The 27,482-nt window shown below is 47.1% G+C and overlaps 1 protein-coding gene across 1 annotated transcript in view; it reads left to right on the top strand.

Annotated features, from left to right (window-relative positions):
• The window catches only part of LOC147706808 (calpain-1 catalytic subunit-like), a 601,296-nt gene that overhangs the window by 107,680 nt on the left and 466,134 nt on the right, over positions 1–27,482 (top strand). The window contains exon 4 of the mRNA XM_086925586.1: positions 13,987–14,120. Within this exon, the coding sequence (XP_086781712.1) occupies positions 13,987–14,120 (134 nt within the window). The remainder of the gene's footprint in view (positions 1–13,986; positions 14,121–27,482) is intronic.

The raw sequence follows: 27,482 nt of genomic DNA, 5'->3' as shown, positions 1-27,482 counted from the left end.
CACAGCATTCTTAGATGGCATGATGTCATCTGTTAATATTATAATTAAAGAAGTTGTGGCTGTAATTTGTGAAGGAAAACTGCTTCCTGGCTCTTATACGACTGGCGATTGGACTTGTTGGTACCATACAGGTATGTGATGGGGAAGATACATCAGCTCTTCTGTTTAAAGGGGAACATTACGGCTCAATGACCTGGATGATGCTCTTCTACTGGCCAGCTTGTCTACTGGTAATTTGTATCTCTTGGGCATCTACAGCACATTGAGACAATATCCACTTGATTTCTCCAGTCAGTTGGACCTTGTGGTGATCTTCCAGGACTCAGATTGGTTTCTCCTGACAGGTGCAACCCAGCTTCTTGCTCAGGAAGGTGAGCGCTGCGTCTTTTGACAGGTCACAGCAGCCAAGGCTTTACACAGGATTTCCATACAGAGCCCAGTCTGGAGGAAAAGTGGCCACCCACTAGAGATTCTGCTCTTGGTCAGTTGTCATATGGCCCTCTGGTGGCTAACGGGTTAAAAACTGAGCCCTCCAGAGGGTCTGCTTTGTTTGAAAATGTTTGCACTTCTCCGAACTTGGAGAAGTTCATGTCTCTTTTTTGTAGGCTCTGATAGACAAGTCAGATGGGTTTAGACAGGTGCCGTCGATGTGTGGATTGAGACTAGGAGAGTTCTCCACCTTTTGATGATAGCTTTGGATACGCAAGCACTGCAGGAAATGCGGGATATGCTGGTTTTCCTCTTGGGGGAGGGGGTTTGGCTGAACAAAAGAATGGGCTGGTTAAGTCCCATTCCACCACCAGGTACAATAGGTTTTCTGGAAGGGGCCTGCACAGGAGTATGTTCAGGCTGCAGCCGGGCATGCCTAGTGTGAATGTAGCCAGCTTACACAAAAGATTCACCATCTTGTGCAACACAAACTGAGATCAAATACACTCCAATATTAAGTATGTCATCTATGATCGATACTCTTAGCAAACACACCCTTACACATACGATCTTCCAAAAGGTAAAACAGTGCACCAGAGTTATAGGGAGAGACAGTGCATAATTTGAGCAGTTGGTTTCCGGTGCTAGGCACCGGCAATTAATTGTCAACACAGGCACTTCTGACAGTCTACCACAAGATGGTGATGTCTGTTTACGTTACAGATGAGCACAACAATGGTTGTTTCTTAATAGAATATACATTAAAATGACTAATGCCTGCTGCTGAAAGCCATTCTTATAGCTACGAGGGACTGGAATAATATAAATCTACACATTTGTAGGAGTGCGATTGGTCAGTACTTACGGTGGTATGAGGTTTGCACTGCTGGCCGGGGAATGGGTGTTGCACGTTGCAGTGGCCTTCTAACGATGGCCCAGGGTTTTTTTATTTTTTTAATCTATACTAATATAATAAAGAGAGAGCCCAAACCTTTGAGGCGGGTAATCTCAGGAACCACAGTACCAATCACAACACCAAATACAGCGTTGGAAAGTGCAGTTGCAGCAGAAGAACATAGGCTATGCAGACGCCCACCATATACATTTAAAAGTTAAAAGAACCGTGCCAGCAAAGTAGTCCCTTGTGGGCGTGTCTGCTTTGTGCTGTGGGCATGAAAAACGCTGGGGGCGTGTGGTACGTTCCGCCCTTCATGCCATGTCTCATATCGTGTGCTGTGGGCGTGTGCTGGGGGCGTGGGCGTGTGTGGGGCACGGGATTACGGAAAAAAAAGCGAGCATTGTGCCCAATATTTCATTGTTTTTTCTTTCCAGGTTCTGTACATTCCGGCTCCGGGTGTGCTTGCCCCGTGCTCCCAGTGACGTGCACCTGCTTTACTGTATGGAGGTCAGGCATGGCGCTATTCCCAAGGGCCGGAAGGAGCGCAAACAGGGGCCATTGTGCAGGAAATGTAATCTCGCCTTAACTTCCGGTGACGCCTGAAGCGCACACTGGAGATTTTCCACTTCTGTTGCGCACAGGCCTCGGGCCACGCGCATCCGGACACAAGGCCCTCCTCCACGGAAAAAGCAAGAAAGGGACTATCCCTCCCCTGGGATTATGTGATGATATTCCGCAAACCAACATCCCGCATACCATCACTCCGCAATGTTTATAACGCGGGACTATAACTCCGCAAAGACATCATTTGTAAAACGCATATGACTTTATCAAGCATGCCATTATAACGCAAATGCATGTGTGGTAAAGTCATATACATTGTAAAAGTACATTATTAAAACATCAAATATATGTTTGTATATATATATATATATATATATATATATATATATATATATATATATATCTATACTACTATTATAAAGAGAGAACTGTGTCCTTTGAGCCAGGTAAACTCGAAAAGTACACCACCAATCCAAACACCCAATACATGTTTGAAAACGTCAGGGCAAGCAAAAGTACATAGGCTATATAAATAAAAAAAATAAGCGTTATTTAGAAAATTTATATTAAAAAAAAAGTAGTCCCTCCAAAGTAGCGCCGTCCGCGACGTGCATGCTTACGTCAGGAGCACTGGGAGGAGCGGCGTCCGAGGAGCGACGGACATGGCGCGGGGGAGGAGCAATGACCTGAGGAGCAGCGGACAGGCCAGCGGCGGTGCGAGCAGCAGAGAGGCAGACATGGTGCGGGGGAGGAGCGGCGGCGGACAGGCGGTGAGGAGCAGAGAGGCGAGGAGCGGTTAACTGAGGAGCGGCGGATCAGGTAAGCCTCCGGGGACAATGTCCGGACAGGCGGGTGTCGGGCCGCGGTGAGGAGCAGAGAGGCGAGGAGCGGTAAACTGAGGAGCGGCGGATCAGGTAAGCCTCCGGGGATAATGTCGGGGCAGGCGGGTGTCGGGCCAGGCGGGGGACGGGGATCGGCTGAGGAAAGTTCACAAGATGCACAGATACTCCTGCTACCATTTGGGGTTACTGCAACACGCTGTAGTATGTCGGTCCAGGCGGGGGACGAGATGTTGGGATGCACGGATACTCCTGCTACCATTCGGGGTTACTGTAACACGCTTTAATAATGAATAGATGCATGTGTGTTTTTATGGAGCATAGAGGCGAAAGTCAGAGTCTCTGGGGCATAACAATCACCACCTCATCTGTCTTTCCATTCACTGTCAGAATCTACTTGGTAGTAGACCACATCACGAAGACAGGTGAACGCACCTTACACTGGGGCAGCCAGGGGTCGGGTCAGGCGGGGGACAGGGCGGGCGAGGGCACGGGCTGCTGGGCAATGTCGGGGCAGGTGGGGGTAGGGGTAGCCTGAATGCTCCCGCACAAGGTCGGGACGGGCTGCTAGTATATATATATATATATATATATATATATATATATATATATATATATATATTGCGCTCGTCAAATCCCGGCAAATCCCGAGGAATGAAAACAGCACTCGGGAGGTTCCTTCTCACAGAGTTAGTTTATTTGACTGCAAGCTACACCACAGACGTGTTTCGGCGATTTGCCTTCACCAGTGTGTGTGTCCACACGCACAACCAGGTACATTTGTCTCGGTCAACATTCGAATCGTGTAAGGGTTACGCCTCTTAATGAGCATAGACAGAGGACTATATCCCTCCCAACAAATGCGAGCTCCATCTTGTACTGGTCAATATCCACCATATACATTAGTCACAACAGATGCAATGAGACATTATGTAACCTATAGATAGGTAAACACGCTGTAGTGGGAGGTAACATACATCACTATGCTTAGGTTGCATTAAGGGATACAGCCGTGGATCGGCAATTGTCCTCAGAAGATATTCTAGCTCATTGGAGGTGAGTCCAACTCTTACACTGGAATGGGTGTATAACCAAATTAATGAAAAAAGTCTGTGTCAGCATGTATAAACTAAGAAAAGGGTCAACAAGGAAAAAGTGCCACAACTAGATCATACTTAAATACAAAAGTCATGTTCTATTATAAATCAAAGAGCCCTTTGAACCTATAAATCATCATTACAAATACTTTGAACCATAAATAGTCATTCATGTGCATAGATTCTGTACGGCAACAGCTGTCTGATCTAGAATTCATCAGATTAATTGTTATGCCAATAGTCTTTAGCACAAGATATATATGGTTCATACAATAGATCCACAGAAGTTCGACAAACAGAATCCTATCTTATAAAGTGAGACTTACAGAAGACACATACATCATTTACCTAGATGAAATACCATCTCTTCCCCACTGTTCATACCTTTAGGCCATTTTGTAGAAAGATCTATAATATAACGTGATTCTAGCCTACGTAATCGTCGTAGGCGATCTCCTCCCCTAACGTTATTTCTGATAGTGTCAAGACCAAAGTATTGCAACTGACTACGGTCTCTGTTATGTTTCTCGGCGAAGTGCTGGGCGACTGGATAAGATGGATCTGCTTTATCAATCGCTCTTAGGTGTTCCAGGATCCGTAGTTTTAGCATATTGATGGTGCTCCCTATGTAGCTGAGGCCACATGGGCAGGTCAGGCAATAGACCGCTAGGGGTGTGCTACATGTAATAAATTGCTTGATCTGCAACTTCTTACCGGTTTCAGGCACCTCAATAGAGAGAACCCTTTTGCTCCCTGCGCAGGCCTTGCATTTTCCACATGGGTAAAACCCACTAATGGTTTTTAAGGTATTGCTCTTCGGAGGAGGTTTCTCTAAGTGACTAGTTACTAGGTGGTCCCCTAGAGATCTGGCTTTACTGAAGGTAATGAGTGGGTGGGTAGGTAAGTCCTCCTTGAGTATGTTGTCTGTCTTGAGAATGTGCCAGTTTCTACGGAGCATAGCCCTAAGATCATCAGCTCCAGCGGAAAAAGGAGTTATTAATCTAAACTTTCCGTTGTCAGCCAGTGATGCTTTGGGATCCTTCCTTGTGGTGGATCTAGGTGTCAGCAAGGAATCTCTTGGGATGGCCCGTACTCTTTTCAAGGTTTTATTAAGTAGGACTTCTCCATATCCCCTGGCAACAAATCTACTCACACATTCCTTCGCCGCCACCTCAAAGTCCTCTAATTTCGAGCAATTTCTCCGGAGTCGGAGTAGCTCTCCGTAAGGAATGCTCTTAATGAGTTGCGGGGGTGGCTGCTGCTGGCAAAAAGTGTAGAATTATCAGCAGTGGTTTTTCTGTGTAGGGCTGTGTAAATGTGATGATCTTCTGAAAACACTTTCAGGTCAAGATAGTCCGCAGCCACCGGACTCACCGTCCCTGAAAAGTGTAGATTATAATCATTCTCATTGAGTAGGTTGATGTAGGCCTGTGCTGTCTCAGATGTGCCCCGCCAGACGATAAACAGGTCATCAATGTACCTGAACCAACCCTCAATCATGCCCTCTGAACCATCTACAATACAGCTCCTGGGTACCTGCTCCTCCCACCAGCCAACAAAAAGGTTTGCATAGCTGGGAGCGAAGCAGGTACCCATCGCCGTTCCAGACACCTGCCTGAACAGTTGATCCTCAAACAAAAAAATGTTGTTGCTCAAACAAAACTCAGTAAATTCGAGGATCATAGTATTGTGTTTGGTGAATCTTAATTGTCTTAAGTTCAGGAAATGCTGTATAGCCTCCAGGCCATGCTGGTGTTCTATGACTGTGTACAGACTTGTGATGTCCAACACAATTAACTGGCAGTCGTCGTCCCATTTCACATTCCGAATTTTATTAAGAAAGTCCTTGGTATCCTGGACATATGAGGGTAGAGTTAGTACCAAAGGGAATAAAAACTTATCAATGAAACGGGACATGTTTTCAGTGAGACTGCCAATGGATGACACAATGGGGTGGCCCGGTGGGTATTTATTGTCTTTATGCAGTTTAGGTAGATGGTAAAATGTCGGTGTGAGTGGTTGGCTATTCCGGAAATTCGTCCTTACTCAGCATGTTGCATTCATGCCATTTCCCTATTAGTTTGTCATAACTCCGGATACTTTCTTGGTATACTTCATTGGTACACTTGATGTAGAAGTTGGTGTCAGAAAGCTGGAGTATTGCTTCATATCTGTAATAGTCTCTTGTTAACAGCACCACATTCCCCCCTTTATCCGAGGGTTTAATTATGCTGTTGTTATCCTTCATGAGGTTATGTAGAGCCAGTTTTTGTTGCTCTGTGATGTTGTGTTTCATGGGATGGTTCGCTTTTCTTTACTGCATTAGTTCTTGAGTCATGGCTTCAGTAAAGGCGTCAATAGCATCCCAGGGCATCTGTGGGATGAACACTGAAGGAGGTTTATACCCGCTCTCTTCCCGATCTTGCTCAATTCCAAGGGCCTGCGCTCTCTGTGCTCTATTGAGGATCTCTGATGGATTCTGTGCAGACTTTTCTTCCCGCAATTCCTCAAGAGTTTCGAGGGCTTCAATCTCTCTGCCCGTCAGGGCATCCGTAGCTGTGAGTCTTGTACCCTTGTCACCAGTTTCTTTCAGGTGAGGTCGTAGCTTAAAGTGTTTGTGTAATTTGAGCTTACCTGTAAATCGAAAGAGATCGATCCGGGTTTGGGTGTATTCAAGGGGGGGTGCTGGGGAAAAAGGTTAGTCCAAGGCTGAGTAGATTCTTTTCGCAGTCAGTTAGAGTTCTGTTCGTTAAATTAACCACCGTTAAATTATGGCTTGTGTTGGTCTCCTGTCCAAAATTTACTTTTTGTTGCTCCGGGTTCGATTGCCCCAGTTGTTGGGCTTCGCTCTGCCTCTGCCCTTTGCGCCGCCGCTTCCCGCCGCCTGATCTCCTTGTCCGCCTTGTTTTTTTTTGTGTGTTGTTGTTGGACCATATCTGGTGGTTTTGTTTTGCCACCTCGTAACCAGGTTCCCTTGATTACATCGACTTCCTGATGAAAAGGAGTTTTCTCACTGTCATTGGGGATGTCTGTCCGTGCTCTTTGTCGTGTTTTTGCTGCTACTCTTACATTTTGATGTTCGTCCCCGGATTCATTTTCAGTCACTACGGACTCTGACGTGACAGTTTCAGATGTTGAGGTAGTGCTGGATTGAAGTGCTTGACGCGAGGCATCGTATTTTTTGGCATACGTTAATATGCGGCCTTGCAGGTAGTCATCCTCATCCCTTTCGTACTTTTCTTGCTTCCTTGTACGAATTTTCTGTTCATATTTGGTCAGACGGGATTTCATCTGAGTTTTGAGCTGGAGCACAAGCTCTTTGTCCGTTTCCTTCTCCAGCTCGTCCTCCAAAAGTTTTATCTCTTCCAGTGCTTTCTCTCGGTCACTCCAAGCATATTTAATTAATATCTTGAGTGTACCTTCCGTGTAAGAGGCTGTATGCATTTCCCAGTCAGTTAGCAGCTGCGGATCCGGGTTCTCGTACGATGGTACGGTATGGACCCTAAGACCGCGTGGCACCCTTTTTACTTCCACATAACTAGTGAGACTGGTGGCCTCCCACCACTTGCGTGTCTCGCGTTCATGCAGTTTTTCTAGTTTGACCATCATTTCTGTTATTTTCATATTCTGTGGGTCGACTGGTGGCACTTTGTCGATGACCTTTTCTCGTCTATCACGATGCTTGATCATGTCCTGTGCCGCGTTGCGGCGTTCAGTCTCTGAGAACATTGCACCGGTTAAGAGGAGCCCGTTACAAGATAGAATCCGGGCGCATCAATTAGATGGATGTAGCTGGCAATAGCTCCGTGGATAGTGAACACTCCCTGACGCTCTGCCTCAATAACCGCTACACTTCTTATGATATCAAACGAGGGATGCAGAAAAAATGGTCATGTGATGGTCCGCTTACCCGCCGCGCTGTTTCCGAGTTTTCTCCGGGTGAAGACCGGGGTGAGCCGCCGTCCTCCAGGCGTCCTCTCGTACTATCCACGGTGGGCGTGGGCCGTCCTCCAATAGACCTTCCTGCTAGCGCTGAGGCGGTGCACAGGAGACTGCTGCGTCCAACGCTCCTTCCCCTCGAAATCCCGTGCACTCGTGGGCGGGTGCTGTCAGCGGCTCGAAGGAAACCGCAAAACACTGCGCTCGTCAAATCCCGGCAAATCCCCAGGAATGAAAACAGCACTCGGGAGGTTCCTTCTCACAGAGTTAGTTTATTTGACTGCAAGCTACACCACAGACGCGTTTCGGCGATTTGCCTTTATCAGTGTGTGTGTCCACACGCACAACCAGGTACATTTGTCTCGGTCAACATTCGAATCGTGTAAGGGTTACGCCTCTTAATGAGCATAGACAGAGGACTATATCCCTCCCAACAAATGCGAGCTCCATCTTGTACTGGTCAATATCCACCATATACATTAGTCACAACAGATGCAATGAGACATTATGTAACCTATAGATAGGTAAACACGCTGTAGTGGGAGGTAACATACATCACTATGCTTTGGTTGCATTACATATATATATATATTACCTACTGGCGATAGCCAGTAGGTATATATAGTTAGGATTTTTTCTCTATGGAACTTTTGAAAATTCTATGTCTAATAACTTTGGCGTTTGTGGACGGAATCGGCTGAAATTTTCAGGAAAATGGCACATTTTGTTTCTGAGCAGCCCCTGAAATTTTGGGGGGGTTTCGTCAAGGGGGGCCGAGAAAAAAGGGGGGTCCCAAAACGCGTTTTTCCCATTCATTTTTCCATAGGGCGTTTGGCCTCACTTTTAGCTCGAACGGCTGAATGGATTTGCACGAAACTTGGCAAAATTGTAGGGACTGTTAGCCCGATGTGCCTTTGCTGGGTCTCAATATATGTGCTCCAGTGGATTTTGAGAAATTAACGTTTAAAAAAACAGATATATCTGTGACAGCGTACCGGATAGCGTACCAGTTCGCGTACTTTTCGCGTAACGGAGCTTTGCGAAGCGAAGCTGATTGGCTCGAGAGACAAGAGGAGGCCAAAACGAAGGGGGAAATGAAGGAAAGGGGGCAAGGTAGACCCCTTCTGACCCCCTAGGATTGATGAGGGGGATATTAAAGTGCCCCGCGGGGCCAAAAAAAAATAAATAATAAAATTGCGATTTTTTTGTCGTAGAGGCGCAAATCGGTACGTGAACCGGGCAGCTAACTGGCAGCGTAACGGGAGTCTGAGGAGAGGCTGATTGGCTGTTAACATTGTAAACAGTCTGGAGTGGCCGCCATCTTGTCTCTCGGTAGGATCGAGAGACAAGAGGTGGTGAAAAACGAAGGGGGAAATGAAGGAAAGGGGGCAAGGTAGACCCCTCCTAACCCCCTAGGATTGATGAGGGGAATATTAAAGTGCCCCGCGGGGCAAAAAAAAAAAAAAAAAAATTGCGATTTTTCGCCGTAGAGGCGCGTCCCGGTACGCGAACCGGGCAGCTAACCGGCAGCGTAACGGGAGTCTGAGGAGAGGCTGATTGGCTGTCAACATTGTAAACAGTCTGGGGTGGTCGCCATCTTGTCTCTCGGTAGGATCGAGAGACAAGAGGTGGTGAAAATCGAAGGGGGAAATGAAGGAAAGGGGGCAAGGTAGACCCCTCCTGACCCCCTAGGATTGATGAGGGGAATATTAAAGTGCCCCGCGGGGCAAAAAAAAAAAAAAAATTGCGATTTTTCGCCGTAGAGGCGCGTCCCGGTACGCGAACCGGGCAGCTAACCGGCAGCGTAACGGGAGTCTGAGGAGAAGCTGATTGGCTGTCAACATTGTAAACAGTCCGGAGCGGCCGCCATCTTGTCTCTTGTCTCTCGGTAGGATCTAGAGACAAGAGGTGGTGAAAAACAAAGGGGGAAATGAAGGAAAGGGAAAGGAAAGATGTCATCAGTGATGTCATTTGAGATGTCATCAGTGATGTCATCAGTGATGTCACTGACCATGTCATGAATGATGTAATATGTGACATCATCAGCAGTGGATTGCGGGTGCGCGATATATAGTTATTGCAACTAACTATATATGCGAATTTCTATGGTTTTGTGCGAGTAAATTAAGGCTTTGTAAATGCTAATCCCTAACTATATATGGTCTATAACCAATGGTTTTTTCAGTGAATATATATATATATATATATATATATATATATATATATATATATATATATGTACTAATATAATAAAGAGAGAGCCCAAACCTTTGAGGCGGGTAATCTCAGGAACCACAGCACCAATCACAACACCCAATACAGCATTGGAAAGGGCAGCTGCAGCAGAAGGACATAGGCTATGCAGACGCCCACCGTATACATTTAAAAGGTAAAAGAACCGTGCCAGCAAAGTAGTCCCTGGTGGGCGTGTCGTGTTGTGCTGTGGGCGTGTGCTGGGGGCGTGTGGTACGTTCCGCCCTTCATGCCATGTCTCATATCGTGTGCTAATCCCACCCTTCTCCCTTTAAATACCCCTACACCACATAATCATATCCCACCCTTACTCCTTAAAATACCTCAACACCCTTAAACAATAACCCATCTTAACCCTATAAATAGACCCCTGTATCCCAAAAACCCAAACCTAGCCCTGAACCCTATAAATACCACTGTACCTCAAAACCCAAACCTACCCCTGAACCCTAAAAATACCCCTGTACCCCAAAACCCAAACCTAGCCCTGAACGCTAAAAATACCACTGTACCCCAAAACCCAAACCTACCCCTGAACCCTAAAATACCCCTGTAACCCAAAACCCAAACCTAGCCCTGAACCCTCAAAATACCCCTGTACCCCAAAACCCAAACCTACCCCTCAACCCTAAAAATACCCCTGAACCTCAAAACCCAAACCTAGCCCTGAACCCTAAAAATAACCCTGTACCCCAAAACCCAAACCAACCACTGAAACCTAAAATACCCCTGTACCTCAAAACCCAAACCTAGCCCTGAACACTAAAAATACCCTTGTACCCCAAAACCCATACCTATCCGTAAACCCTAAAACTACCCCTGTACCCCATAACCCAAAACTATATCTGAACCCTTAAAATACCCAAACTCCCCAAAACATATACCTCAGTACCCCAAAACATATACCTCTATACCCATACTAACCTTATCCAAACATTTAAAAAAAACATGCTTCTACCATTCATGCATTTACAACGAATTTCGTTGTAAATGTATGCGTGGTAAAAGCATATAAAATGTAATACCATGCGTTATAATGGCATTGCGGAGTCATGGTACTTTTGTAATGAAAGTATGCGGAGTGATGGTATGCGGAAAGTAAAGTTGGGGAATAATGGGTGTTTACCCTCCCATGGTAAGTACATTGGTGGCACGGCGGCCCACATGTCCAGCAACATACTCAAATATTTTCATCACCACCCATTTCAAAAATGCACAGGTCTCTCTCATTGATGGCCAGCATCGACATACACTTTTAGACACACCTCCCGCCACAAGTTCTAGAATTGCGAACTTTAGAGCTGGGTAGCTATGTTGGAATCTTGGCATCAGCTCAACATCCTGTGATTCCAGGCAAATCGCTTTGTCCCCCCGTGCCTACCACAAATGAATGTGTTCTTCTGTAATGTAAATTGTGCTCATGACATGTTGTCGAGTTCGCGCTATATAATATAGCAAGGAAAAATAAAGTAGGGAAACTCGAGTTCACACACTACTGAACGCGCACTCGTAAGTGCATCAGCAGTGCACTGTGAATCTGAGCGTTTCACAGGCCTGTCACAGATAAGAAATGCTATCAAAACGAAATCCTACAAAACAATATACTACTGGCCGGCAGCAATTCATACCCAAACAACATCGGGACGGGCTGCTAGTTATTAAATAAAGCACTGGGGAGAGAGCAGGGCTTTAGCTGATAATAAGTTACAAAGCAGTCTCCACACAGTCTGGGGTTAGAGTCAACAGCCAACACCATCAATGTGTGTCTTTAGGGAGGGCTGAGGGTTGATTTGTACTCTACAACTCTACAACCTCCCTGTTGTCGAAATGAGCACCGAGTTTGATGAATGACAGGATTAAATATTAGACCTGGAAATTTATTTATGCTGGAAAAAATTCAAAAATGTGTATGTTATGCACATTTTGTCAAAGTTCTTAACATTTCAGAGGTAGAAACGTTCAAATATTTTTTGCCTGTGAGTCATTGGCTTAAGCAGATAATGTGTTGCTGGAACAGTAATTCTGCAGCCAAGGTGCTTCAGCGTAGGACATAGAGGTCATAAACAGAATATAAATACTACAATACAAGGGGCATATTGTATTCAAGCCACTTTCTTGATGGTATTTCGTGTGACCTTTCAACTCCAGGTTTGCCACGAATTCAATATTCACATCAGATACTGGCTAGTAAACCTTAATGCCATATGTGTGAAATGTGTGAGTTTCATGGAAAAGATTGAATTTGCGCCAACTCCTAATATTCCTCTTGTTAATACTGATACTGGGAGCACTCCTGATTGCCTGGACAGTCTGCGTTCGTTCCTGGTGGACACTGTGAAACTCATAAGGATGGTGCTCAGAAGGAAGCAGGTGGCTTGCACTTTATCTGCAACACGGAGCTTACAGTGTAGTTAGTAGAGCATATGGAGACCTCTTGTGAATATGTGGTACACAAAAGTGAGCAACCCAATATACCCATGAGGGTTTGGGCAATAGATATGTTATGGTAGTTGAACCTTCAAGTGTTTTAATTGTCTTAATGTTTCAAATATTATTTTAAATATCTACAATTGTACGACCTGATATATTTGATGCCGTTAATGCACAAAAACTGTGACAAATGTCTTTTTAAGTTAATTTCTGTTTGTCACTGAACAGTGATCTTTTTGAGACAAAAGAGAGAAAAAGAAAGGGTGTATATGAAAGAGTATTCGGATTTAATATTTGTTACAAGGGTACATGATAGACATACAACGTTGTAAGAGAACATACAAATAAATTGATCTACAAAAATTCTCTACACAACAATTGCAGAAGCTTTTCTACCGATTCACAATCTAATTTATTATCCGGTAGAAAAAGCAATCGTCGACGTTTCGGTCTCTATTCTTGTGTTTCCGAGACCATCCTCAGGACATAAAAAATCATATCTTGGGAGACCCTCAATCACGAAAATTCTGAATATAGTGGTAATGTGCGACACGGCATAAATCAAAATGGTTGTATCTCTCTTAGTAGAATAACCTGTTTGAAGTCCTTCCAAGTCAGTTCAGGAGCTCCTGAACTGACTTGGAAGTGACGGGCTGCAGCAAACTAATTTCAGTTGTTGAGAGCTGACTGCGATAGACTCAACGTTGTAACTACAAACGCCAGAATAATACAATAGGAGATTTTCACAATTTTCTTAGATATCTTATCTGCCCAATTCCTTTTCTATACATCTATGAAGTCAAGCGAATAAGGACTTCAAACAGGTTATTCTACTAAGAGAGATACAATCATTTTGATTTATGCCGTGTCGCACATTACCACTATATTCAGAATTTTCGTGATTGAGGGTCTCCCAAGATATGATTTTTTATGTCCTGAGGATGGTCTCGGAAACGCAAGAATAGAGACCGAAACGTTGACGATTGCTTTTTCTACCGGATAATAAATTAGATTGTAAATAGGTAGAAAAGATTCTGCAATTGTTGTACAGAGAATTTTTGTAGATCAATTTATTTGTATGTTCTCTTACAATGTTGTATATCTATCATGTTCCCTTGTAACAAATATTAAATCCGAATACTCTTTCATATACACCCTTTCTTTTTCTCTCTTTTGTCTCAAAAAGATCACTGTTCAGTGGCAAACAGAAATTAACTTAAAAAGACATTTGTCACAGTTGTTGTGCATTAACGGCATCAAATATATCAGGTCGTATAATTGTAGATATTTAAAATAATATTTGAAACATTAAGACAATTAAAACCCTTGAAGGTTCAATTACCATAACATATCTTGTGAATATGTAGCAGTCTCGCAAAGGGAATACGTCGTACATTTAGTGGCTCACTGCGATTGTCACATGGTGAGGCTGCTGGAAGCATTTGTGTTCTTTTAAGGCCTTGTAGCTATCTTATCTCTGCCCAGTAATGTCGCCTTTTGTCTGTTCTTTTCATTCTGACTTTGCTTTATCCCTTAGATTTGGCAGTTTGGAGAATGGGTGGATGTGGTGATCGATGACAGGTTACCAGTCAAGAAAGGCAAGTTGATGTTTGTGCACTCCGCTGACCGCAAGGAATTCTGGAGCGCGCTGCTGGAGAAGGCCTATGCCAAGTAAGTGGTCTTTGCTTCTCCCCACCAAGCCAATAAAACCCAATGATGCCCTGAATCTTATCTTACCATTCCAGAGGGTTGAGTGTGCAGTGACCATGCCAGAGGGTTGAGGTTAGAAACTGATCACAACAGAGGCTTGAGGATACAAACAGTGGCCACACCAGAGGCTGGAGGTTACCAACAGTGCCCACTCCAGAAGCTTGAGGATACAAACAGTTACCAAAGACTGGAGGTTACAAAAACTTACCACACCAGAGGCTTGAGGTTACAAACACTGATCACTTCAGACGCTGGAGGCTACAAACAGTGACTACAGCAAGGGCTGGAGTTTACAACCATTGATTTCACTAGAGGCTTGAGGTTACAAACAGTGACCACAGCAAAGACTTGGAATTACAGTGACAACACCAGAAGCATTGGCGTATAGGGACCACACCAGAAGCTTGAGCTTACAATCATTGACCATATCAGAGGTTTGAGGTTACAAATACTGATCACACCAAAGACGTAAAGTTACAAACAGTGACAACACCAGAGGCCTGCGTTTAGAAACAGTGACCACACCAGAGGGTTGAAGTTACAACAAGTGACTACACCAGAGGCTTGAGGTTACAAACAGTGATCACTCCAGAAACGTGAGATTGCATACAGTGACACATCTTCATAGCGCAGGGAGAACGCAGCACTCCAAAAAGATACTAAACCAAATCCGTAGATAATTAGAAAAACTTCACAATATTCTATGCCAGCCAGAGATTGCACTACATGTCAACAAGTTACAACTGATGTTGCTAACATGCAGATTCAGACGAAAACAATCCATTCTCTTCAGAAATTTTGAGGTTGCTAATTGGCATGACATTTCTTTTAATGCTATTTTGTGACTGTAGTATTTTAATTTGAATATTCAGTCATGATAAAAATTGGGACAAAAATAACTGGAATACAAATGCATGTGAATAGCTTTTATTGTTTTATCAAGTAAGTTCAGCAAATTTAGAACTTTAGTTCTCAAAGAATCTGCTCTGCTTCATATTTGGTTTTAACTAAAATTGACTAAACCCATTTTGTAGGAAGCTGGCTCTCTATATACTAACTACCAAAGTAAGGTAGAGTGTGCACAGAGTCAAGGGAGTCACCTGAGGTCTAGCAGAGGTTACATTAGGTAATTACTAACAGCTCTCTTTGTGGTAGTTTGGGCCAGCAGTTAGGCTTATCCAGAGGGTGTGTTAAGCATTTATTGTATTAATTGAATCAAGGCTAATGTCACACATTCAAAGACAGAACCAGACCAATTAGGTAAGTTTAAAAAATATATACCTATATTTTATTTCTAGAACCAAGAAGGACTTGGCACAGGTAAGTAAAATATACTCTCAAATGCAGGGCTGTACACAGGGATTATTATTATTATTATTAAAAGGTTCTTTTATAGCGCATGGCCACTCGGGAGCATCCCAGCGCTTAAGACTGACCAGACAGAGATGAATTAAAATGCAGATCTGAGTAATCTAGTTTTTGGAAACAGAAGAGTTTTTAACTTTTTCCGGAAGACAAGAAGGTTAGGCTCCTGGCGAAGAGGTGGAGGAAGAGCATTCCACAACCCAGCCGCATTGTGCGAGAACAGACGACCTCCTGTGCGGGCTCTGCTGATCCTAGGAGCTGTCAGCAGGTTTTGTTGGTTCGAGCGAAGATTCCTGGTGGGTTTGTATGGTCTGATCATGTCATCTAGAATGGGGGGGCCACTCCCATAGAGTGTTTTATGGACCGTGCAGAGTGTCTTAAAATGGATTCGCTCCTTTATGGGGAGCCAGTGCAAGGTGCAGACTGCGGGCCTGGCTGATGTACGATGGTTAGTGCCCGTAAGTAGCCGTGCTGCGGAATTCTGGACAACCTGAAGTTGCCGGATAACCGACACGGGGGCTCCAAGATAGAGCGCATTTCCATAATCCAGCCTAGATAAAATAAGGGACTGGACTATGGTTTTCTTTGCTGTTTCGGGTAGCTGAGGGAGGATTTTCCGAATTGTTTTCAGCAGTCCGAAGCAGGTGGCCACTGTCTTCCTTGCCTGGGTCTTGAATGACAACTCTGCATCCAACCAAAACCCAACACTCTTTATCTCGGTCTTTGGGGTAGGTCCTGGACCCATACAGGAGGGCCAATGTATCACGTTGTTGAATATGGCTCGTTTTCCTAAAAGCATCAGCTCTGTTTTTCCTCCATTCAATTTCAGGTGGGACAAATCCATCCAGTTTGCTACTGACTCCAGGCAACGGCAAAGCCTGAGATGAAATTGTAGATTGAACTGGAGTCATTACAGGTTTGCATTGGCTTTGAAAACTGTTAAAATTACACAGGAATTACTTTTGGAGTACTTTTTGATTACTTTTGGATTACATCGACTATTTGGGGTGGTATGCCTATATACCACACACGGGATCTCACAATACAAAGAAAGTAAGACTTTTTAAGGATTGCAGTTTAGTTACTTTTATTTCATACAAAGTACAACTCAACACTTAGGAAAAAAACATCACAACAATAGTTCCCATGGGGAAAAAGTGTTAGGGGTTTCTCAGTTAGTAAACAACTTGCAAGAAGAAGGGTTAGAGGTTAGGGCAAAGGTTCCCCAAGGTCTAGAAGGCACTCAAATCGCACCACCAGCGGCAGTGGGCCGGCCGGGTGCACAGTGCAGGTGCCCAACATTAGCCAACAATCAGCACAGGAGCTGCACCACCAGCGGCACAGGGACGGCTGGGTGCAGGGTGCCAAGATGACGTGGGGGACCCTTCGATTTTCAATGGAGACATTCAGTTCCGCAAAGTTGCTGCAGGCTCAGGTGTGGAGACTACCTGATGGTAACCACAGGCTGGAGAGGTAAGTTGGATTCTTGGGGGATGCTTGGACACCGTCGGTTGGGCCACCCAAAGCTGTGGGGCATCGGGTGCAGGGATGTCTTCTGGTGTTAGGTTTTCTTACCAGCTCTGGTTGGGTGACCATTCGTCTTGAGGCTTGAGGGGGATTGGGGATCACCAGATCCCGGGTCAGGATCGCTGAGGAGACCTACGCGTAGAGTCACAGAGCCTCCTGGATCCGGATTCTGGGGGTGAGTCTTCATTTGGGCAAAGCTGGTGCTCAGAGGACACAGAGTCTATTAGATGAGTGCAGTGCAGGTTCTCCGGGCTCTAGGGATTGCTGGCTGCTGGACTTGCCGGGATTCCTGCAGTAGGCAGGTAGTAAACAGGACAGGCCGGGAGGGCTGGGGCCAAAAATGTTTGTATCCTCTTCTTATTGGGTCAGAAGGGCTCTTGGGTCCTTCTTCTTTCTTCCTCAAATCTGAAGAGGCAAGGTTCAAGGTGGCCCTAAAATGAGGGGCATGGCCAGCAACATGGCTGAGTAAGTTGTGAGCCACCACAGCTCCGGCGAGCCGAGCAGATCCGTCTTACTTATTGAAGTCCAGAGGTCCCCTAACAGCCGCAACGGGACACAGGAGAACCCCGCCGCCAGGTGGAAAGGGGAAAACTCCAACATGACAGCAGAAAAAGCCTTGGAACCTGGCAACGAACCGCGGCCCTCCGGAGAGACAGGGCAGACCCAAGATGGTGGCGCCCTCGCGGGCGTGACCATGAGACTGCGGTGATGGCTAGTGCGGCTCCCTGACGGACACTGGTGTGAGGAAGAGGTCCAGTATATCGGGACTGCCCTCCGGCGACTGAGGAGTGACACCGGGGTCTGGACGGCGGCAGTCTGCGCTGCCACACTGAAATTGGGGCCGCGGCGGAAACAGGACCTGCGGCGGTGAGCCCGTCTAGTGGAGCGGAGGGGGGCCGACCCTGATTTGGACTCCCAGACTATCTGAGGGGACGCGGGGCGCCAAGCACATCGGATAGCGTCCCGCGATGAGAGGGAGACACGGCCACTGCAGCCGGAGATTAGGCGACGGAAGCAACACGGCGCAGCGAGGCCTGGCTGCGAGATTGCCGCATCGGGAGAGGCCCCTGGGCGGGCTGCCCATCGCGGTACTGGGCGCTGAAACACGGATTGGGGGAAAGGGCCATACCCCAAAGGAGCAAGAAGCCACAGCACGAGGGGACACATATGGCCAGCTGGTGGTGAATTGACCTGGTAGCAAGGGGTTTGGGGCTGTCGAACCGGTGCCCTGGACATCCATTGTTTCCTCCCCCTCCCTCCCTCCCTCCCCCCAGCCTGGATACTGACACAGTGGTGGAGCCCTGACCAAAGGAAGACTACTGGTTTGGACACTAGTGATATGGGGGTGACCCTACGCTACATCCAGGCACGCAGACGCCGTGGCTGATGACCGGGTCGCGAGCTGCCTGTGCATAAACGGACCTGCAGGGATACGTGAGGCCGGACGACGCGGAGATTACATCAGAAGGCGACATCTTGAGGCCGGAGCACAGGCGGTGGGAGACAGTCTGTGTAGCCATTGCGGACACTGCGACTACCCGTGAGTACGGATATGGGTAAAAAGGAAGAGGCCAGCAGGGTCCCGCGCCAGGGTACACTAGATCGTTATGCGACGGCCCCTCCAGCTGCAGAAACGGACCCCTCGGGCCAGCGCTCGGACACGGCCCTCCTGATGGGGGCAATACAGGCGTCCAGAGAAGACATACAAGCATCCCGCACGGCTCTGGAGTTCAAAATCGGGGAAGTGGGCTCAGAGGTTACGCTATTGCGCCAGGATTTTCGCAACCTAACGGAGAGGATGACAATGGCGGAGACCAGACTGGGGGAGGCAGAAGATATCAGCCACATCCTGCAGAAGGACGTAAAGGAGCTCTGGGCCTCTCATAAACATTTTCAATGGAAGGTGGACGATGCAGAAAATAGGGCACGCCAGAACAACCTCTGCTTTGTGGGATTTGGCGAAGGAATCAAGGGGACTAATATGGTAGAATTCTTGCATTCCTGGCTGCTGAAGACACTGCCGAAAGCGACATTCTCCACCTGCTTCGTGATCGAAAGAGCGCATCGGGCACTTTTGGCGAAGCCCTTGGTGGGGGTGAGACCGAGGCCGGTCATTGCTCGATTTCTGAACTTTGCAGATCGAGATATGATATTGCGCGAAGCCAGGAAATTGGGGGAGATCCGCCTGGAGAACTCACAGATCATGATATTTCCGAAATATAGTCAAGAGGTTCAGAAGCAGAGGCGCTCCTTAGATGCGGTAAAGGCAAAATTGAGCGACCTGCGGATCCAATACATGCTGCTTTTTCCGGCGAAGCTGAAAGTTATATATAAAGAGAAGACATACTTTTTTACCCACCCTAAAGATGCGTGGCAATGGTTGGAAGAGCGCCCTCCCCTCAGGAGGCGAGAGGAAGGGATGAGTAGCACGGCTGAGGACGAGAACGCCGCCGGGCAGCAGTGGGAGTCACCGAAGACGCAGCGGAGAAGGAAAGGAAGCAGGAGAGCGAAGACTACGCCTTATCCTACACAGAACCCGACTAGCAAACGACAACAGGACTCAACCCCCCTCGGTCGAAGTGGTCCAGCCGGATCCAGGTTTCGGTACCTGGCTGATAACGCCCGCTTGGAAGGGGAGGAAGATACAGGTGGCCACACGACGGGGAGTGAAGATCGGGAAGATCGTTCAATTCATCCGTTGATGGCGGCGATCACTGAGATGGAACAAGATTCAGCCACCGGGGCGGCGGCCTCGCCGATAGACATTCAGGACTCCAACACTTGAACTGGGACACTCTGGACGAACGAGATACAGGCTCATAGCCCGGGAGCACGCAAGTTGTTTTACTCCCTATAAACATTGTTTTTTCTGTTTCTGGGTGTATTGCATAGACGTGTAAGTTGGTATCGGACAACAGTTTGTATGCTTCTAGATAGACTGTTTAGAGTTGGTTTGTAGGGAGTGAACTTGGGGAGGGCGACAGACCTCCTTCGCCTGAAAGTCCTATACACAATCTGTGCAGAGGATGGGACAGACGGGAGTGAGGGGTGGGGAGGGAGGAGAGGGGGGAATTATGGTTGTTCTGAGTTTGTGAATGTTGGGGGAAGGGCAGAGGGGGATGGGGAGGTTTGGCGAGGAAGGGGAGTTGGGGGAGGGAGGGGGGATTTGGCATGTCACAAAGGTCATATGCACCTGCCCCTGCCCCTTGAACGCCCTATTAGTACTGAGTCTCAACACCACACAGCATGGATCAGGGCACAATGTCAGTTGAACGTATGGAAATGGTACAGGTTCAGGAGGGGATTAAGATACTAACTTGGAATGTAAATGATCTTGGCAGTAAAATAAATAGAGGGCTAGTCCATGCCTACATAAAACGGGTAGGCCCCGACGTAATCCAATTACAAGAAACACACCTGCAGGGCACCAAATGTGGCTTTTTGGCCAGAGGACGGTACAAAGTTCTGGCACGTGTGGGATTTACCAAAGTCTCCAGGGGGGTAGCCATATTGATTAAAAAGAATCCACCATTTCAGATAACGCCGCAGGTATGGACAGATACACAGGGGACGTATGTGGGAGTGAGGGGCCAGTGAGGACGCCAAGAGTATACGATTGTATCGGCATATGCCCCACCTAAATTACAGGCAGCCACACTCAAGGGTGTCACAGATATCCTCCTCAACATGTCCGACACTCTACAGATACTGGGAGGTGACTTTAATGATGTGATGGTTCCGACACAAGACAGGACAGGAGACAGGACTAGAGACTCGACCCCGACCCTGCTTTCCAAGACGATCACTACTTCGGGACTGATTGACATATGGAGATGGCTCCATCCCGAGGTTAGAGCGTACTCATTCTTCTCAGGTGCACACAAGGTATACTCTAGGCTGGACTATATCTTCATGGCTCGCCATGCTCTAACGGTGGAAGATACAGCTGAGTACCAAGCAAGAGGGATATCGGATCATTTCCCGCTCCTAGTTCGGTTGGGAGGAGGGAAGGGAGTGAGGAACGGGTCCTGGAGGTTGACAACATGGGACCTGCAAAATGCGGCCATATTAAATGGCCTTCGAGCTGCCGTGAAAGTCTACACTGCAGAAAATGAGGGCTTGGTCTCGTCGAGAGTGATCCTATGGGAGCCTTGAAGGCGGTCCTATGAGATAGAGCGCAGAATAGGCTGGCGGAGTGAAGTACTGGGTTTTAAGAACCCAGCGGTGCCAGGAACACACCTGAAGACTTCGAGTCCTTCCCGTTTCAGACTACAGAAACACAGAGTCTTCTTGGTGAAGTCAAAGATCGTATTTATTGGCTGCAGCCAGTAACAGGTATCCTAGAAGTACAACACGGTGTATGTTCTCAGGAGACTGCTCAATCTTACAAAGCCAGCCTTCTCTTTTTATACAAAATATTATGCTTCGGGCAAACATTCCTTATTTTACAGTTGACCATTCACATATTTTCACTACAAAGAAAAAGCAGAGTCATGATGACAAGCCCACATTTCAGTTTGTTCAGCCCACAATCAATTATCCGGCAAGGCCCAGTATTTTCATCAGATATCGACGGACCCCTAATAAAAACAGGCACCTCCTCCTCGTAAAGCAAGTCATAAAGAAAGAAACAGGGACAGGTGTGTGTAAGATTAGGCATGGTTTGTGTGCGATGAAAGGTTTATGACATGTTGTGCTTTGATGCTAATCTCATTTGGCCACTGGGAAAGGAACTGGCCGAACAGGTTTGGCTTCAGGCAGTGGACTTAGCTCGCCTAGGTCACAGAAGAGGAGTCAGCGAAGGTGTACGTGTCCTTCTGACTCGATTTCGGCTTTAGTCATTGAGCCTATGTGAGGGCAATCACAAAATGGCTACCGTTCACAAAATGGAACCCGAGGGTTCAGGACGGAAACTTCTAATTCGGGGTGATTTCGTCACCCGAATATGACGGAAATACTTGTACATAGTATCTCAATCATTACCGGTCTGCTGATACCAAAATCGTCATGATACGACGATGTTTATAACACGGGTCCAGAATTTTCAGTACCACAGGAGGGTAAACGGAAACTACAGGAGGAAGCCAGATCACTAGAAACCCTGATTTGGAACCGGAAAAGGAACATCAACTCACTAGGGCTCCGGGGACCCTTAGAAGACTGATAGATGTTCAGCGCCAGTATAGAGAATTGGTGACAGGGGAAGCCAAGACGCTAGCTCTGGCGAAGTTGCACCGTTTATATGATGTGGGGGACAAATCAGGAAAGTTGCTAGCCTGGCTCAGTCGGAAGGAAAGAGATGCTAAATGGGTGGAGCAGGTCCGGGATGCCCAGGGGAACCTGGTGAGGTCAGATGCACAGATTGCAGAGGCCTTCGCAGCGCACTACAAATTGTTCTATGAAGCTAGAGACTTGGGGATGCAGGAGGATGCCCTACAGTACATGACGCGCATTGAGCTCCCAGGGCTGACAGATGAGGACCAACAGGATTTGGAGGCGGACATTACGTTAAAAGACATTAAGACAGCCCTGGCCAAGCTTCGGGCGGGGAAGACACTCGGCCCTAATGTGTTCCCAGCGGACTTTTTTAAACGAACGGCAGACCTGTTGGCCCGCCATTTGCTGGGACTCTTTGAAGAGGCAGTGAAGGAGGGAGAGTTGCCGCCAGACCTTCGTTTGGCCACAATAGTCCTGATTTATAAGGAGGGTAAGCCAGTGGAGGACTGTGGGTCGTATCGCCCCATCTCCCTTTTAAACACTGAAGTGAAGCTCCTGGTGACCATCCTAGCCCTCAGACTGAGGAAGGTGATATTGGGGCTGATACACCGAGATCAAACGGGTTTCCTCCCTGATAGGGCCACTAGATTAAACCCTAGACAGACTCATAACTGGCTTCAGGAGGTAAGCAAGTGGCAGGACCCACATTGGTTCCTGTCTTTGGACGCAGAAAAAGTGTTCAACGCAGTTTACTGGTCTTTCCTTGAAGGGGTCCTGGTACGGTTTGGGTTTGGACCTAAGTTTAGGAAATTGGTACAGTTGTTATACACCGATCCCAGAGCCAAAGTTAAAGTCAATGGGATCCTATCTTGGGACTTTCCAGTGCGACGGGGGACCAGGCAGGGGTGCTCCCTGTCCCCCCTGCTCTTCGCACTAACTATTGAGGTGCTGGAATGTGCGATTAGGCAAAATGCCGACATTAGGGGTTTCAGACTGGGGCCGACCGATACTACGGAGGAAAAAATATCGCTATATGCTGACGATGTCCTCCTATATATAACGCACCCAGGGACTACGATAGCGGCACTGTTTTTAGAGCTGGAACACTATGGAGCACATGCAGGCTACCAGATAAATTGGCATAAGTCGATCCTTTACGATTCCCGGGGTCAGGAACAATGGACAGGCCTCCCAGGGAGGTTGCAGACAACAAGCGAGGGGTTTGTTTACCTTGGTGTTTTTGTGATGCTTGATAGTGGACGCTCCTATGACAGGAATATTAAATGAATACTACATAATTTTATAGATGATGCAAATAGGTGGCGGCTGCTCCCTCTTACGATCCAGGGATGTGCGGCCATGTTTAAAATGTTGACGTTACCAAGGTTTTTATACGCATTTCAAAATGAATATTATCCCCTCCCACGTATGGTGTTCGTGGAGATCAATGCAGAACTGCAAGCCTTTTTGTGGTTGGGTAAACAGCAACGAGTGGCTCTGACAACCTTGCACAGACATCAATACAATGGCGGGATCTCCCTCCCTAACGTTGAAGCCTGCTATTGGGCAGACCACCTGGTGCCCATCAATGACTGGTTGCACGCTCCTGCTACACATCCCACCTACGCACTTGAAAGACATACTATGGCAACCCGTACATGCATCTATTATCTTTATGGAGGCAAAGGGAAAGGTAGATTGCCTTCGGCCACCAGGCTTACCCTGGCGATCTGGTGTCAAGCGACTAAGAGTATAGGCTGGGAGAAGAAACCTACTAGGCAGACCCCGATATGGCAGTGTACCTGGCTGAAGGAACTCAGCAAATTAAAGGGGGTCCAGAGATGGGATGACATAGGGATATTGACACTGGGCGACGTGATTAAGAAAGGGGAACTGAAGCATTTCAAACACTGAGGGCAGAATTTGGCCTACACCGCTTGCAATATTTTAAGTACGCACAGCTGAGACATGCCTGGCGGGCAGAAGGGATACTGGCAGGAACGCTCCCCGAGCATGCACTTCTAGTGGGCCGCCTACTACAGGAACACATACCAGGAAGGGCGGTGTCGCTAACATATAGAGCGGTGATGAATAACATACCAGATGGTCGGTCAACCTTAAAAGTAAATGGGAATGTGATGTGGGGGAACTAGATACAGTGGATTGGGATATGGTGTTGATGCACCCGAGAGAGGTAGCCATTAAATTCCGTCTGCGACTTATCCAATACAATATACTTCATAGGACCTACTTTGACAGGGTACGCCTATACAAAATGGGAAGGGCTGGAGATTCGAACTGCCTGTGATGTGGTCGGGACGGGGGGATTTCTACCACATCGTTTGGTCCTGCCCGATAATCCTGACTTAGTGGGCTGAGGTCTTGAGAGAACTGGGGGAAGTGCTGGAGATCACCCTGTCGTTGGACCCTAGGATGGTGCTGCTGGGGATGACTAACGACGTGGATCTCGCTCGCCCCTTACTGATTTTCTTGGTCTTGGCATTGGTAGTAGCTTAGAGGGACGTGGCTAGGAAATGGGGGGTGGCTACACTGCCACAGTTGGAGGAGTGGAGGAGGGGTCTGGATTTGTACATGGCAGATGAAAGGGTCACGTATAAGGGACGGGGTTGTCCATAGAAATTTGGCAGAGTATGGGGCAAATGGCGCCGATACCATTGTCTAGATGGAGGACTCTAAACCTGGACAATTGAGAGTGTACTCATGCTGGTACAGCAGGGGAATCGATGACAGACACGATGTCCACATGAACTTGAACCCGGGACAAACTCCATTGGGGCTACTTGAGCTGGAGGGGAATGTATTGCTTACTGGTGATGCTCGGTGGGTGGGGGGATGACCGGGGGGTGTCATGATCAATGATGACATGCCTGTTTTGTTCTTGTATGATAAAAAGCAAATAAAAATGTTTTTTTTAAAAAAAAGGTAGCCCTAAATACTAAATTTAGGTTTGTTAAAGGGGTTTGCAGGTCAAGGACAATGGATCCCTACCTTGAGGTGGGTACCACTCCTAGTATGCCCCTCAGTGGGAGGGAGTGGTTGGGTCCCCTCATCTTTAAGATGGAGGGGACCTGAAGGATGGGATTGGCAAATGGAGGCTAACCTCTCCCCCACCTCTCCTCCTAGCTTGGTTTTTCCGCCCATTCTTCCGCCCAAAGTAGTGGTAAAACTGGTAGGAGCCAGTTGCAGCAAACGGCAAGGACTCTCACTAAGGTGGCATGCCTTTGATGCTTCCCATTTTGTGGACCCAGCCCATCCTGGGGGAGGAGGTGTGACACCTCTGCCCAGGACGTGCTTTGTTTCTGTACCCAGAGAGCAGAGGCTCTTTACCCAGAGGTCCAGAAATGGTGTGCAGACAGAATATCGAGTTGGAAATGTCGAACTACAGAAATATTGAGTCCTATATATCATAAATCAGAAATATCGACAGTAAGAATATCGTGGTCAATAATATCGATTTTAAGGTACGAAGTAACGTTTTTAAAAATATATAGAAGTCATTAATATCATTTGCAAAAATAGTTGTTTAAAATATCGATTTTTTTCATTAGTGTTATGTATTTTAGTATATTTTTTACATTTAACTTTGTTTGATTGACATTTTGCAAGAAGAAAACCACATACACAATAGGTACCCACGCCCCTAAAATTAAGGGGTCGATTAGGATCCCAGAGCAGGAGGGAACCTCCGCATGGCATGCGGAGTTTCCTCCTGTGCAATTAGGATGTGACCGCCACCCTGGCGGTCACATCCTCTATTTTTAACATTGCAGCGGGTGCAGCTTCAAGCTGCACCCGCGTCAATGTTAAAAATGCACGCATTGCATTTGCATGCAGAAAGAGGCAGGCACCGCGCGGTGCCTGCCGCTTTCTGCATGCAAATGCAGGGGGGTACCATAGGTACCCCCCATGTGCACCCTCCACCCCCCCTTCACCTAGGGGGCCCGCAACGGGCCCCCGCAGTGAACATCCGTATGCTTTTCCACGGCGGAAAACCCGCAGCGGAAAAGCACTTTTTAAAGCCCATCCTGATATGGCGGACAGTGTCTGAGAGACACCGTCACCATATCAGAGCTTTTCCGCTGCGGTTGTAAGCCAACCGCGGCGGAAAAGCCCTTTTTAAAGCCCATCCTGATATGGCGGACGGTGTCTGAGAGACACCGTCACCATATCAGAGCTTTTCCGCCGCGGTTGTAAGCCGACCGCGGCGGAAAAGCTGCGGACGGAAACCAGGACCCACCAGCTATCCTAATGTGGCGGTGGGTCTTTGGTCAGTCCGCTGCTGTTTTTCCGCATCCTCTGGGCCGGCGGTGGCTTCCGCCGGCCCCGAGGATGCGGAAAAACCGTAATCATAATCGGCCCCTATGTATCCCCCTTCCTGATCAATCGTGCATACAAAATCATCTAATTGGAGGCACTCGAGTGTCCACAGAGTGCGACTGTGGGGTTGGTCTTTGTCAAAGCTTATTGCGAGGTTTGCCCCCATCGGCCATGTCAAAAATTTAACATACCAATAACTTCCCCCCAACCCCACCTCTGAACTGGTGATCTTAAATCCTATCTCAGCTGTAACTCGTACAGGTAGCCTCATGTATCTCACCCGGCTCCGTGAGTCGGAGAAGTCGAAGATACTTCGGGCAGGTCACTTCATTCATCTCCATAGCCAACAGGGATATCAGGGGCTTCCGAATTGTTTTAAATCACTCTTCAGTGTTAGTAAGGGAAGCATGGATCGTTTCCATTCCTAGGATGTACCACAGCCTGTGTAATCATCCTGTGTGTGTCCGTCGAGGCTGCGTTCCCCAAAACGATAAGATGTGTTGAACCTGCGCTCCTAGGGCCAGCCCCAATTGCTTCCCTCGTATGGATTTCAGGGGGTAAGTTAGTGGGTTAGGTAGCCCCAGCACTACATAAGCAGGAAACGGTGGTATCTCACTCTCAAACTGTCTGTCAATGTCATCTGGAATCTTGGTCCAATAATCCGTCAGTTCCTTACAATCCCATAGCAGGTGTGAACAATAGTTACTTACCTGTAAACAGGTGGTTCTCCAGTATTGGTGTCTTTCATAGATTCACATGCTTGAATATTCCCCGTCGTCGAAGTGGGAGTCCCACGGTAAATAAAATAGCAATAATGCTAATATAAATACATATGTAATATCATAACACATAATAAAATAGATAAAACATATACTG

Source organism: Lissotriton vulgaris, chromosome 6, assembly GCF_964263255.1.
Source record: "Lissotriton vulgaris chromosome 6, aLisVul1.2, whole genome shotgun sequence".
Lineage (NCBI taxonomy): Eukaryota > Metazoa > Chordata > Amphibia > Caudata > Salamandridae > Lissotriton > Lissotriton vulgaris.
The sequence above is the reverse complement of the archived record's forward strand: the minus strand, read 5'-3'. Positions and strand labels throughout refer to the sequence as shown.